Genomic DNA, 15,166 nt, shown 5'->3' with positions numbered 1-15,166 from the left:
TTTTAGCATTCTACTGCCCTCTGCTGTCGAATGGTGATGACGTCAAAATGCCCTCGGCTTCGCATAACGAATGTCATGTGATGAAAATATTTGACTTAATTTCCACTTTGGGAAACAAGGGTGGTCATGGAACAAATTAACATCGTATTTCAAGGCATTTATATTTACAGTTTACATTATTCGGAATGCACTGGGCAGATTAGATTGACCTCTCAACACAGAGTGTCTGAAATCTGATTGGATTCATTTAATTTCAACAGGAAGCAGCGCAGCCAATTGAAACGCGCCGAATTGAAGGAAATCTGCAATTTGAATAAATTAATACAAGATAATTGGTGAAATATTTGAATTTTGCTCCTGCTAACGACTGTAGTAGTATATGACGTAGTATATTATAATGTGCACTGTAAACTGGCCCCTCTGGACCCGTCAATCAAAGTGAGTCAAGCCCCGCCCCTGCCTGCGCGCACGTCTCGCGCCAGTAGAGCGAAGCGAGTAAATAGTGAGAGAAGCCTCAAGATGGCGGACTCGCCGAGCTCCGTCCGCTTCAGCAACGGAGCCGCGGCGGCTGCCCCCGTCAAAATCCCGCTCCCCAAGCCCTCGGGGGCGAAGGGAGCCCCCGAAAACCGCCCGCAGTCTTCCCGAGACTTGAACGCGCCGCCGCCCAAGAAGCTCCGAGTCGAGGAGAGGAGCGTGAAACCAAAGAAAGTCGTCCGGGCTGGAGGACTGCTGGGAAGCAACTGGAGCGGGAAAGAGAAACTCCAGCAGCCGACGAAGCAGCCCAGTCCCGCGGCCGGTTTGTGGAGCCTCAACCCGGCCAGCTCCAGCGCCGCTTTGGTCCACGCAGTCAGTGGAAGCCAAACAGCAGCCGTCACTGGGCACAAAATCTTAAAGCAGAGCGATTTCCTCCTCCACAAGGCGCCCAAAATCAAAAAGCGCGAGAAGGGAGACGTGAAAAAGAAACTATTCGCGACGCCCGCTAACAACGACGTGAGCACATTCAACCACATTTCTCCAGTGAAAAGGCAAAACGGAGATGTCACGTTGCCCCAAAAAGGTAGGCCACTGTGTCTTTTCCAGTAACATTGACTCCACGCAATTACATTAAGTTGAGTTAACTCCGATTTTGCAAAGTGCTCCATTTAGCCACTAACCCCAACACGTGCCCCCTACCCCGAACGAGAGCGTGCACTGGTCTGCTTTCTAATCCGTCTGGACAGTCTCGTTTTCGGACGTTTTGAACCCGTGAAACTGGCTGGTCTCGAACACAAGGGGGGTGTTTACGCCACAAAGCCCCCCCTCCCGGTTTAGTCGACGTTTCCACGGGGCTAATGGCTGCCAGCTCTCGCTCACCCGCTGCTGAACCCTCGCAGTGATGAGCACCGCGCGAACGTATACATGGTGAATAATCCGAAAAAACAAACAAAGCCAATGTGTCTTGAGTGGGTTGCTTTAATCCCCGCGGGGTGTTTAACGTCGAATTGTCTTGATAGTCTGTGGGGGTTGTGTATGAAAAGTACACGCCGCTGTCATAACACGATGACAGTCGCCCGCCATTATGGAGCAAGTGTTGTTTTGGTGGAAGCGCCACGCCCCCCTGCGCTCCATTCAAGCGCGTTACTTTGGACGCGTTTTCGACAATAACCTTGTCAATTGCGAAAATGCTTCCGTAATGATTTCAACGAGTGTCTTTTCGTCTCACTAACAATATAAGTGTGATAAAGCAGCAAATATGCTCCCATTTAATCTCATTCTGTTATTGTCCCAAGTCCGACAAGGGGGGCCATTTGCAGCAGACCAATGCATGTTTTTTCGTTTTTTACTGGCGGCATATTTAAACAAATATAAACTTTTTATAATCTTAAAACTGCCGGGTTAAAAGTATCCCAAATTGGGTGACATGGCTAACCCAGTGCTGGGTGCAAAAGCAAGCGAGACTATGTTGGCTTATTTATTATACATGTTTCTTATACTTTGCAGGGTGCGACATTAATGGGCAGCCAATATTTTGAATTTTATCAATTAATCAATCTATATAATTTAATTGGGTACGTTGTGGGCATGAGGTGTTATGCAAGTAAACTCATTAAACTGAAGTTAAAACTATGCAAAATATCACTGTCAAGACCAAACTAGCATGTACTCTGCATTACGTGGCCCGTGACTGTATCATAATCCGTTTCGGTTAATTGGCGCAGTACTCGAGGATGCATCATTACAGGCTGATCGTCTGTTTTTGTATGCGAGTGTTGCTGTGTGAATGATGTCATCCTTTTCCAGTTGGTTAGTTGAAGAGGTCGCGCCGTGAACAGCGATGGCAGCTGTCCAGAGACGTGTTGTGGACACAACTGTCACAGCACACAAGATGTAAAAAGACTCTGAAATATTCATGCGGACTGTCAATTGCGTGGTGAACGATGTGGCTGCAGGCCCGCTGGCAATTTCGTTTGGGCGACCTGCCTTTGACATAGTCAGCGTGACATCGGCGTGGTGGAAACCTGCTCCACACGCCCTACTACTACTACACTATTCTGCACGTTGACCCGAGCAACTTTTTTTTTTTCTTGCCAAACCAGCTGCTCGTTACATAAAATACACGTTGAGACTGTTGATCTGGCTGTGAGTGACGCGATGTCTGTCGGCTCATTCACGAGTATGACCTTACGTTGCATTGGGGGTCAAGTAGCAACCCCCCACCCCCACCTCAAAGCTCTTAAATTTGTCCTGGCATGTCCGTCACGTTAATCTGGCCACTGAGCTCAATAAGCCTCCCTTTGTAGTCACTTTACAGCCCAGATAAATTGATGTTTTCAAGCATCTTACCATCTCATTTTAGAGCAAAAGTCCCCTCATTGGTTTGTGCTTGTTGTTGCAATTTTGCTACCGTCAAACAACTAACTGCATAAAAAGTCGAAGCAAAAGGATCCACTAAAATGTAAAACTGCATTTTTCAAAATGCTGTTATTTAAAGAAAGAAAAAAAAAGGTCGCCATTGCACCTATTCTCCTTTTTTGCCCCTTTAAGCCTTCTTTTTAAGCCCCCATGAAAGCATTTTCCAGTTTGTTGAAGCGAGCGGCGCCCGCAACCCTGCCGTGTTCACTTTCACACTCCCCACGTCCACGCTCACAATGAGGAGTCTGGGAAAGAAAAGGAAAAAAAAAAATACAGCTTCTCTTTTATTTTTGTTTTTTTAAGTTGATTCAAAGAAAAGGATTCTTTGGAGAGAAAAAAAAAATCCTGCTGGACTGAAATGAGTCGATGTTGCAGTTCCCTCCGAAATTGCGTTTAATGATATTTTAATGTTCTTATTATACAGCATCGAAACCATTTCCAGATCTCATAGAAAACATTTAAGAGCTGTGATCATTTCCGCATCATAGCGCTTCTGTCTTTAATCTTGTCTACAAGGGAATTAAACAGCTTGTAAGATGACCCAAAAATATTTGATTTATTTATTTTATTCAGGTCTCCTCTCAGTCCCCGCAGAGCTCCACAACAAGGACGAGACTAAAGATCGGGAGCCAGGGGAACGTGAGGAGAAGAAGAAGCACAAAGTGATGAATGACATTAAGCGGGAGAATGGAGAGGTCAAGCAGCCCATTAAAGGTAGATTCCATTTTTTTTTTTATTATTATTTGCTGGCATCCCAAAAATACTTCCCCAATAGACACAAACGGGGGCCATTTGAAGGTCTTTCACGAATTCGTAGCCGGTGGCTGCACATAAAATTAACTCCAGATCATTCCTATCCTTGTGGGGCTCGTTTTGCTTCAGGAAGAGGTTGACATGCGCTTCATGATTAAAATTAAATAAGAATTATTATTATAATGAATTAAATTGAAGCAGCTCGGTATTTCTCAGTCATGTGAGCAAAAACAAAAAAAAACATGGATTTGATGCATCGGACTAGAGAAGGCTGAATAAATGTTTTATTTATTTATATTTATTATATTTGAGTCCTCAAACATTAGGAACGGAAAGAAGAAATCTTATCGGTATCATCGCTGCCAGCGAGGCGGCCAGGGGGAAACGGCGAAAGGAAATCAATAAGCAGCAAGCGTCTGCTTTACGACCGCTGAGGCTATTTGTTAGCGTGTTTGTGTGTGGGAATTTGTCTCCAAGCGAGAAGCGATTGCCGCTGTTTAATGTCATCTCGTGGCTGCACTTTACTACGTGTATTTAGTGCGACGTTAGCAGCCATCACTCCCACGGTTCATCACCCTCCCACCCAAAATGGTCACTTTTATTTATTTATTTTTAATCTGAATGTTGCCGTTGCTGTATATTTATTTATTTATATATATCAAATTTATTATTCGTAAATGTTTTTTTTTTTTTCATAGTTTAGTCTTGCACTAAAATAAAATGAAATTAATCACCAGCTTAGCTCATATAATTTGCTTCCAGATATTCTGTTCGGCTCGTGTGTGGCTTGATGACACTTTCGAGATGAAATTGTGTCGTTGCAGAAAAGGCAATTGGGGGAGGGAAGTTGTGTGTGTGTGTGTGTGTGTGTGTGTGTGTGTGTGTGTGGCCTAAAGAGCATTTGGATTAGTAGCTTGTGTGCAAATACTCGCTCTGTTGCTCCCTTTATTGTTCCCTCACACACACATTGTATTACAGTCTGCGCTCAGCCCGTCTCATTCCCGCGTTATGTGCCATCAAAAAAAAAAAAACGTGCCTGGGGTACAAACGAGACAGCGCGAGTTGTGATCCGTCGCTTGAAATTGTGCTGATGCGGCAACACGTATATCCCGGCTTGCTATATATTCCTACGACCTGTCCACTTTGGCTCAACAATTTGCCACAGATGTGTGTCCTCCACCGGCACATGAATAAATGCATGCTGCCCCGAGAAACACTCGCAAGCAGTCGAGGAGAGTGACTCGTGTGAGCCTCTCGCCGTTTCCATTTCACTACGTTTGATGGCACACCAGGTGCCATCGCAACTCTCGCTCAGCCGCACATCTGCCCAAAACGTCCCCATTGTTCCCTCCGCTGCACTCTCTCGCCGACAACTCCTGCGAGATGTTTGATCGTTTCAGTTCTGAAAAAAAAATACGCGAGTCAATTATGGAGAAGTGGTTCACTCACCTGACCTTCAGTTCAGTTCCCATAGAAAATGGATGCCTGGGAAAAAAAATGGAACCGCTCCGGCCCACTCCAAAATATTTTTATATGTTTGTAAGAAAGAAAAATAACAGTGTTGTGTAAATAGCACCCCCCCCCCCCCGAAAAAAAAACTGTACGAACTAAAGTGTTTTTATAATGTGTAATTACTGTACGTACTGTAGTATTTGTGTATTGAATGCGTGCTTCAAGGGATGTAGCCTCGTGGGGACTGCAGCAGCTGAAGTTAAACTCGGTGTGGTTTTACAGTCAAATGATTTCCTTTCCCTCACAGATGGAGGCGTCAAAGCCAAGATCAACTCGGAGCTGCAAATCAAAAAAGTCAAGAAGAAAAAGAAGAAGAAACACAAAGAGGGGGAGAAACACAAGCGAGTGAAGATGTACCACCGCTCGTGCCAAACCATTTGCGCCGGCCTGCTTCTCCTCCCGGCTCCTCCGCCTCACCGCGTCGATTCCTCCTCGGCCGATCCGGCACAGGACGCCGCCGCCATGTCGCCGTTTAAATTGCCGCTGCCCGTTTGCCCTTCGCCCAACAACAAAAGCTCACACGTCCACTCGTCTTTTGTTAACTCCTCCCCGCACAAGAGCCTGCAGCCTTGGCCAAACAAGCACCCGGCACTGTCGGGATTGGAGTTCGCCCCTTACATCCGCATCGAGACTCAGCCCAACGGCGGCGCTCTGGTGGCGCACGCTTACGCCTCGCAGCTGTCGTCGCTTTCCACGGGCCAGCGACGGAGGTTCGCCCAGGAGTTTGTCACCCTGGCCTTCAGCGAGGACTCGTCGCAGGTACGAGCAAACTGTAAATTCAGGTTGAACAAATTGAGTGGGACTATTTTATTAGATTTTTTTTAAACATTTTTTCTTTTTAGTTGAGTTTTTATTTATTTTTGTCATAGTTTTATTATTTTTATTTTTATTTTTATGATTTGATTACCGAAAAAGGCATCACTCCACTCACCCTTACTTGGCGCATCCTAGGCTGCACATTACGTCATGGGCATCGTCCACGGAGAAGCCTCCCACCTGCCCGACTTCCTGGATTACTTCTCCACTAAATTCTCATCAGCGCCGGTCAAAATGGAAATCCTGGGAAAGAAGGACATCGAAACCACCACAATGTCGAATTTTTACTCTCAGGTCAGTTCCTCACGAGCAGATGACGTCGACATTCAGCCATAATTTAACGATTACGGTTTACACCCTCCAATGGGCTGCCTTAATTAGCATTTCGTCACTCGCTAGCTCGCATTTAAATCTGAACCGCTTTGAGAGATGGCGCTCGGTATCCGTCGCCCTCTCTCTACGAGCCCTTAACGGCTGCCGTAATGACCGCGCCGACCAACTGGTCGGAGCATCTGCTTGCGTCGCCGCATTCGACCGCTTTTGCCATCCCCGCTAACGTCCCGTCGCTCAAACGGAACGAGAGCCGACGCCACAATGGCGGCAACTGCTCCTGGAAAATATAGAGCGATGCAGCGTTGAAAGGAGCGTCAAAAAGTGCTCCGAGCGCACTGTGTGTGTGTGTGTGTGAGATTGTAATTTGCGGTGGTGTGTGGCTCGTTTCGAGCTGTGCACTAATGAAAAGCCATGTGTGCCCTCCTGAGTGCAAAATACGCAAAACGCACCAGCACAGGGGGGAAGGCGGGAAAATTATTTATTTTTTTCTCCTTTCGGTGCAAAGGGGGCTACTGTGTGTTCTTTGTCAGTGAGCACAGCGTGTGTGTGTGTTTAGTACACCAAGACGTTTGGTAGTTTATTTTCCTCATCTTGTTCTATAAATATTCATGTTGTAGCGTCGCTGCCCAATCGGCTCGTTCGCCATCATTTCACATCCAGCGTGTTGGTCATGAGAAGTTCATCTTCCGTCCGCGCTGTCCCTTTAAGAGCGGCGTCAACGTCATTTTTCTCATTCCGCCGCGCTCTCGGCTGTGACCTTGAGAAGTCGGCACGGTCTGCCCACAGGAAGGCGCTTGCGCAATGATGAATACGTCCCGGGCCAGGTGTGCACGTTCACATACGTCTTCTTGAGCGCTCCCGCTGGTCCTTTTTGTTCCCGCGTATAAATTATTGGAAAAAGAATTTTTTTTTTTAATTGACTTCTTCTACTTTAAGTCGTTAAAAAAAAAAAAAAAAGATGTTGGTGAAAGTAGAAGCACTGATTCATCTCATTTAGTTCAGAGTGAAAATCTAATTCCAAATCATAATTCCGATGATCTGCAGAGGCGAATTCTCCTCAAATCCCTCAAAATTCTCTTAAATAATCTTGCGTGGCCCTAATGGCTGTCCCTATTTTTTTTTTCCCGCCATCCATCAAGATCTCAGTCACTTACTTCCCACCGCAGCTTCCTGTTTCGACACCAAAGAGAATCGTGTCGTGGCGCTCCAGAATGGATTTGTGGTTCTACTTTGCCTTCTCAGCATTTTCCGTTTTTTGTTTGTGCCATTCGCTTGCAGCCAGCCGTCGTCACGCATCCACGCAGGGATGGCGGCCCGCGTTTATTTCGACTCAAGTGCGTTCTTTGAGAATCGATAAAAGGCGCCCAGTCGGCTCATGCGGCGCTTTTAACTCGGGACGCATTCAAGCAACTCTTTTGTTGCCAAAGCGTGGCGAGAGATTATGTAATAAATGTGCGTTGGGCGACGCGCCGGCTTTGTTGTGGCGCAGTGCCGTAACTCACTAATAGACTTGGTGCGATTGAGACACATCCGAGACCGGGTGACAACAAGCGCGCGCACACATGAAAGTGCGCGCTTACAACAAATCCGATCCTGCAGTATCTAGGTCATTGACTCAGGAGGACTATTTCAAGTTTGGTTGATATAAAAAGTTTATGTTCTGCTGTTCTGATGCCAGATTTAAATAAATCCATAAAACCAAGATAAATCGTATCAAATTTTCCAGAAAAAAAAACAAGAGAGGAAAAGTCAAATCAACAGAATACGACGTCAAACGACATTGTTTTCCGCAGGTGAAGAGAACCTACAGTCACGGCACGTACCGAGCCGGAGCGATGAGGCAAATTAGCCTGGTGGGGGCCGTGGACGAGGAGGTGGGCAACTTCTTCCCGGAGTTCCTCGGCATGCTGGAGGAGTCGCCCTTCCTGAAGGTGAGTCGCGGATGATGGCCAAGTCGGCGAGAAGAGCGGCTGGCTGTCTGCGATAACGTGTCAGAAATTGCCGCCGTTGCCGTTTGCGCAACAATGGGCCAATAAAATGTCATGTTTACTGTTGCGAAATTGGCTTCGCGTTCTGAAGGTCCAAAATCTTCCGATATTATTTCCAAAGCCAACGAGTGTTGATCTGTAACTTTTCCGTGTGCTTTCTCGCAGCGAACTCTTCCGTGGGGAACGTCGTCCAGCCTGAGCATGATGAGTCCCAACGAGAGCGACGACGGGCCCATCATGTGGGTGAGACCGGGCGAGCAGATGATACCCGTCGCCGACATACCAAAGTCGCCTTTTAAAAGAAAACGGTGAGGCCACCACACAAGTGGGGAGGGGTGCGCAGTGGGCGCCAATTAGATAAGTCGGCTTGGGACTTTTTCTTCCTTTTTTTTTTTTTGCATTCATAAAAAATAACCAAAAAACGCACAAAGCAACAGCTTGAAGTGTTGTTGTGTGTTTTTTTTATTTTTCACAACGTCACACACTTCACTTAAAAATACATTTGGATTTTTTTTTTTTCATTTTTATTCTGTTTTATTAGTTTTAAATACATTTTTTAGAGCAGGTGTGTTTTTGTTTTGGGGGGAAAATGCTTTGTTTTAATTTAGTTTTTATATTATTATATTTTTTTTAATATACATTATTTGTCGAGTGCGAACTACAATTTCCAACTGCTAAAAGGTTTCTTCTAAATGGCTGTACAGTAATAAATATTTTTTTTTTAATGAAAATATAATATTAATTGACAGACGAAAACAAAGGACAATTTACTTTCATAAACATAAAATGTATTTGATAGTTTTTTTTTTTAAATAAAGCGCTTTATTTATTTATTTTTTCAATTTTAGTTGTTTCATTAGTTTCCGTTAACTCTAATTCCCTTGGCACACACACACAAATATTTACCTGTAGCTGACACATTATGTCATAACAATTACCGTAAAAAACACCAAATCCAATTTTTTTTTTTTTAATAACTAACCAAGTGCAAGACGCAGGCATGAATTATGTTGCGCAATTGTCCCCATTGTTGTCTGATGCCATGTGGCCTTTCGGCGACGGCCGTGCGTTGGCTGTCAAAAACATTTGCGCCACAGCTGTGTTTGAACACAATCCTCTTTTGTGGAGCTGCGGCGAGTCCAAGGTGACTCCTGCTCAGCGTTCTTCTTCTTCTCTTCCAGATCCACCAACGAGGTGAAGAACCTCCTCCAGTCCCTGCCTCGGACCAGCGAGCCCCGAGAGATGCTCTTTGAGGACAGGACACGAGCCCACGCCGACCACATCGGCCAAGGTTTCGAGCGTCAGACCACGGCGGCGGTGGGTGTGCTCAAGGCCGTTTGCTACAAAGGAGGGTACGTCGAGTCGTTTTGTTTCGAGTCCTTCGTTGAGGCCCGTCAAGCAGCGGCCTGACGTGAATTCTGCGTTTCCAGCTCTGAGCCTCCTCGTGTGACCAAAGACGTCGTGTGCTTCCACGCTGCTGATTTCCCGTACGTGGTTCAGCGGCTGCAGTTGGATCTTTATGAACCGCCGCTCTCTCAGGTCTCGAACACTCACATTTCCAAAAAAATAAATAAAAATTCTTGTTATGTGATGTTTGCTGCCGCCTGGTGGGGTAAAGTTGTACTGCATTGAATTACTTTGTATTTTCCTGTCAGGCTCGTGTTGTAGTTGCAGAGCATTTTTTTCTTACAGCCATATATTATCGCAATCTAATTGAATTTTTGTTTATCTCGTTCATTAAATGAATTAAACGGAATAAAGTCGCCGTCTAGCATAGTGTTCACTTTTAATTGATCAAGACTTTCTATTGCGTTGCCCGTCAGTGCGTGCAATGGGTGGACGACGCCAAGCTGAACCAGCTCCGTCGGGAAGGCATCCGCTACGCCCGCATCCGCCTGTGTCACGACGACGTCTACTTCATCCCGCGCAACGTGGTGCACCAGTTCAAGACCGTGTCGGCCGTCTGCAGCCTGGCCTGGCACGTCCGCTTAAGGCAGTACGAGCTCGGAGGCCAGGAAGAGGAGGAGGAGGAGCTGGACATAAAGGGGGAGGAAGAAGATGCAAAGGAGAGGATCAAAGAGGAGGAGGAGGAGTTGGGTGCAGACAGGAGCAGGACATTGCCAACATCGGAAGATCTTCCTCATCCTCGTTCACCTGTTTCGTCTCCGCCGGCTTGCTCAGTGGACTCGGAAGCGAGCGCGAGCGAGAAGGGTGGGGAGAAAAAGGTTGAGAAGGACGACGGGACCCCCAAACGTCCACCACTGTCGCCTCCGAGTCAAGTCAAAGCAGAAGTGCCAAAAAAGAGCGAACCGTCGTCACCTCTTCCTCAGCATCCCGACGCTAAATCAACAAAAAACTCTCATCACCTCTTCCATCATCATCATCCGGCGAGAGCCATCACGCCGTCTTCCAACGCAGCCGTTTTGTCCCCAAAGACTTCCTCACCGCACTCGGCATCTTCACGGCCCACGTTAGCTGCTGGCGGCCCGTCTTGCTCCTCCTCTTCATCACAGAGTCCCAAACCCGCGGCTGACTCGCACCCGCACCCCTCGTCGGTGTCGGCGTCTTCCCGGCTGGCCCCCTCCCCTCAGAAGAACAAAGACTCTCCCCGCTTCAACCCGGAAGCGGCCGCCGACAGGCGGAACCCGACGCCCTCGCAGTTCCACGCCCACCTCGGTTCCTACGGCGACGCACGGACTCGCGCGCTGCCAGAGAAGTGGACTCACAGCGTGGACATGAGCCCCCGGACGTTCACGCACGCTCACCACGTGCAGCAATATCCGCCTCCCATGCTGCCTCCGCATCACCTCCCCCAAATGCTCCCCCCTTCATACTCGCCGCTGCTGCCTCACTCCCACCTCCCCCACAGACCCCCCCTCACCTCGCACCAGAATCTGCCCCCCTTCCTCAGTCAGGTGCCGCCCCCCCACCCAGTTCACATCAGCCAGCTGCACCTGCACCCCCCCCACCCGGGGGACGCCACCACCCAGTCCCAGCATTACTACCCCCAAATGCCCCCCCCCATGTCCCCCCACCAGTTCCACCCGCACGCCAAACCCTTCTACCCCTCGCCCTTCCCCTCACACCACTTCCTGCCCTCCCAAGCGTACCCCCACCACCCTCCCCCTCATTACCCGCCGGCCCCGCCTCCTCATCCTCCCTCTCACACCTTCACCCCGCCTCCCCCGCCGCCGCCCTCCTCTGCGGTGTCGCCGCCTCCCCCGCCACCGCCCCCTCTCCCCCCGAATCACGGGGAGGAGCAGAGTTGATCGAAGGATTTGTTGGAAATGTACGGCTTTCATTTTGGTTGTGTTTGTAAAATGACGTTAACGGCAAAGTGGTTCATTTTAAGCTCCTTTTTTTTTTTACGCCCGTTTTAGATTGTACTTTTCAGGTACGGCACAAGTTTGGTATTTCGGAAGTTCCAGTGTGGTATAAAATGTGTTACAAAACAGGTACGTCGAGTCTCATTTTTTTTTTTTTGAAGGACGTCGTTTTATTTTACGACCTGCAGCTAATTCTTCCATTTCGTGCCCGAGACTCTTTTCGAAACAAAAACCGCCATTTTACACAATACTTGTCGTCGCGTCCTGATGTAATACGACGGGCGAGATAAGGTTATGTAACGTGATAACACTTCCCCCTGAGATGTTACTATTTTTAAATTTGGTGTTGCCTACGGATTCAGCTGTTGCCATGTTGTCTTACCGGAGTGACGTCACCACCGCCTGCTGGCTCACGCTCCATCGCGAGTAGCCCAAGGAGGAATTATTTTGAGTAATCGTCAGGCACTTCTCAAAACGTCCGGGTTGAAAGTAACCCAAATTGGGTGAATTAACTAACTTGAAAATGTTACATCAAGCTCTTCAGCCTTCTCCAATCTAATCTTCAACCCAACGTTGGGTCGACATTGTAACCCAAGCTGCTCAAAATCTACAACTTCTCAGCGAGCGGTTTTGGAAATGAAGCCAGCGTTTTATAAGCAATGTTGCGTCGTTTTAAAATGAACATGAAGGGAGGATTTTAAATAAATACCGTTGCCAAAAAAAAAAAATTTAATAATGATGCAGCTGCTGTTCAAACCACAATTGTAATTGGGCAATATTCAGCGTGGTTGTAATGTAACCGTCATTTCTGGCGTTCCACGGGGCGCTTGTGCCGTCTTCCATGACTTTTGTACACCCCACAACTTGTTTTTAAGCTGATCATGAATGTTGGCCACCGGCGACGCTTCCAAAAGCACTTTGTGACGGACATTCTGCTTCCAAATTTTGAAACAACGTGGCTCTTGTGTGTGTCGCGCAGTCGTGGAATGTTTCCCGTCTCTTCCTCCCCACTTGCTGATGTCGCCCACGACATTCCCCCCCAGTGCCTGTCCTCAACTGTAAACTATGGAATGTTCACAGAGACTTTGTTGTGTTGCTTCTCCATCCAAAGTTTCACGCTTTTGACTTATTTCCCCCTCGCCACCACTGGAAAATTAGACCAAAGCCTTAAATTAAAAAAAAAAAAGGTCAGCAGCTTGGCAGGACTTCCCGCAAGCCGAGCTGCGTTTTCGGCCATTTGGTCTTGCAGCTAGAGTGGCAACGATTTCCAAAATGTAAGCTAATGCTTCCCGTTTTTGTTTTTTGGTTTTGTTGTTTTTTTTACGCCGATGGGGTTTCAGTGTGGGCAAACAAGTGAAAAAAAAAAAATAACTTATGTGATCTTTATATTTTTTGTACAAACTAGCATTGACAGTAGAAGGTCGTTTTTTTTTCAGGATTTATTTATCTCAATTGGGTTTTTTTCTATTTGATTTCAGCCATTTTCTTTTCAACTGTCAGCACTGTTGTGTACATAAGAGGTTTTGTGAAGACAAAACGCGTAGAAAGGTTTCTACTTTTAAATAAATAAGAGCCCAACTAATAAAAGGCTCACTGGATGAAATTCTATATTGTTACTGGTTATTCTTCAAAGTCAAATGTCTCTTTTTTTTTAGGTCCAATCAAATAATTTATTTATTTTTTAAAGGAACTAGAAATGTACCGTGGACAGAGCCGGAGACGCTGGCCCTCATCAACACGTGCGGCCAAGAGAAGATGCAGCAGGAGCTGAGAGGAATCAACAGAACCATGCACATGTTCCCCATCATCGTCGGCCATGTGAGGAAGGCTTCGTTTTTGGTGGTTAGACACGGAGGGTAGTTAACAACTTCATGGGTTAGTGATATATGTGTCGGAGGGGGTGATGAACACGACCAAAGATTTCGTCATTGGAAAAAAAACGTCACTTATAACGTCTCAAACACGGATTACATTGGAATGTTGCCCTCCCGTGGCGAATTGAAGTAACTACAACTACGGTAACGACGGGCCTTTTTTTTTAATTTAAGTTGTAAAACTTCGTTGTACGATGTAAAAAAAATAATGGTCTTTAGAGAAAGTTTTGGTTTTATGTATTTGCCGCAGGAGGTGATGAACACGACCAAAGATTTCGTCATTGGAAATAAAACTTCACTTATAACGTCTCAAACACGGATTGCATTGGAATGTTGCCCTCCCGTGGCGAATTGAAGTAACTACAACTACGGTAACGACGGGCCTTTTTTTTTTTATTTAAGTTGTAAAACTTCGTTGTACGATGTAAAAAAAATAATGGTCTTTAGAGAAAATTTTGGTTTTATGTATTTGCCGGAGGAGGTGATGAACACGACCAAAGATTTCGTCAGTGGAAAAAGAATTTTGATTTATAACGTCTCAAACACGGATTGCATTGGAATATTGCCCTCCCGTGGCACATTGACGTAACTACAACTACGGTAACCCCATGCCAAACTGTTTCTATGAAGTTGTGAAAGTTCGTTGTATGATGTAAAAAAAAAAAAAAAAAAAAAGGTCTTTGGAGAATCTTTTGGTTTTAGCTATGTGCAGGAGAAGGGGATGAACACGACTGTCGTGTTCTTCAAAGGAACAAAACACATACAAAAACAACAGCGCATGCGCAATATATCCTGTCCGTTCCGTGACCAAAGATCCATTGTAGACTGGATGAATCACTCCCATGTACAGCACTGTCGTTCACTAAACAACACAATACTCCACAACGACCAAACATTTCCTCATAAAAAAAAACTTGATTTATAACGTCTCTAACACGGATTGCATTGGAATATCGCCCTCCCGTGGCACATTGACGTAACTACAACAACGGGAACGACGTGGCAAACTGTTTCTATTAGTTAAGTTGTTAAAGTTCGTTGTATGATCTAAAAAAAAAACAATGGTCCTTGGAGCAACTTTTGGTTTTAGGTGTGTGCGGGAGGAGGTGATGAACACGACCAAAGATTTCGTCATTGGGAAAAAACTTGACTCCACGTCATAGATTAAATATAGTGAAGATGCGAACGTTTACAGGGGAAATGGGCAAAACACAACATATGCTGCTGTACTGTGGTGAATCGCTGTAACGACATTCAGGTGGCGAATAACCGATAACTATTGCGTGGTCAAACACGTCTTGAAAATGAGTGTTGTACTGTTGTGGCTATTGTCGAATGCAATAAACAGAAGACGCTCCCAAGTCGGTCCTAAAGTCTTATTATTGTTGGCGAGACCGGAGGAAGCCCCTAAATTCGGACGATAGATTTGTTTTGTTTTTGGGTGGTTAATTTTTTTCTCATCCCGTGTGTTGTTAATGTTTGTTGACAGACTAGATAATAAAGTATATTAAAAATGACGTCGTTCAACCCGGAAGTGAAAAGCCCGATGAAATGTAAACAAAAAAGTGTTTGGATTGACCGGCCCGTTTATGAAAACTTTGTTTTGTTTCTTTAAACCCGTGGGTATTTTTTTTTACCTTGCTTAAAAGTCAAGTAACGAGTTTTGGAATGT

At 46.1% G+C, this 15,166-nt stretch overlaps 1 protein-coding gene across 1 annotated transcript; it reads left to right on the top strand.

Moving 5' to 3' along the window:
* The first annotated feature begins 469 nt into the window (after window positions 1-469).
* Window positions 470-12,384, top strand: LOC148341254 (uncharacterized). Its single transcript, XM_088288699.1, has 9 exons — window positions 470-1,057; window positions 3,466-3,606; window positions 5,405-5,916; window positions 6,109-6,267; window positions 8,100-8,237; window positions 8,460-8,602; window positions 9,476-9,646; window positions 9,725-9,833; window positions 10,118-12,384. Exons 1-9 carry the CDS (start codon window positions 520-522, stop codon window positions 11,561-11,563), a joined length of 3,357 nt encoding a protein of 1,118 aa, XP_088144825.1. The 5' UTR covers window positions 470-519; the 3' UTR covers window positions 11,564-12,384.
* Window positions 12,385-15,166: the final 2,782 nt, after the last annotated feature.

This window comes from Idiotropiscis lumnitzeri, chromosome 2, assembly GCF_059441095.1.
Source record: "Idiotropiscis lumnitzeri isolate Australia: NSW breed Sydney's pygmy pipehorse chromosome 2, RoL_Ilum_1.0, whole genome shotgun sequence".
Classification (NCBI taxonomy): domain Eukaryota; kingdom Metazoa; phylum Chordata; class Actinopteri; order Syngnathiformes; family Syngnathidae; genus Idiotropiscis; species Idiotropiscis lumnitzeri.
Note: the sequence above shows the minus strand (reverse complement) of the source record. Positions and strands in the feature narration are given on the sequence as shown.

Bases quoted from the DNA above. Each gene is read 5' to 3' on its own strand.
- LOC148341254 (XM_088288699.1), top strand. From the start codon at position 520: ATGGCGGACTCGCCGAGCTCCGTCCGCTTCAGCAACGGAGCCGCGGCG. The intron at 1,058-3,465 runs GTAGGCCACTGT...TATTTTATTCAG, and splicing joins TGTCACGTTGCCCCAAAAAG to GTCTCCTCTCAGTCCCCGCA. The intron at 8,238-8,459 runs GTGAGTCGCGGA...GCTTTCTCGCAG, and splicing joins AGGAGTCGCCCTTCCTGAAG to CGAACTCTTCCGTGGGGAAC.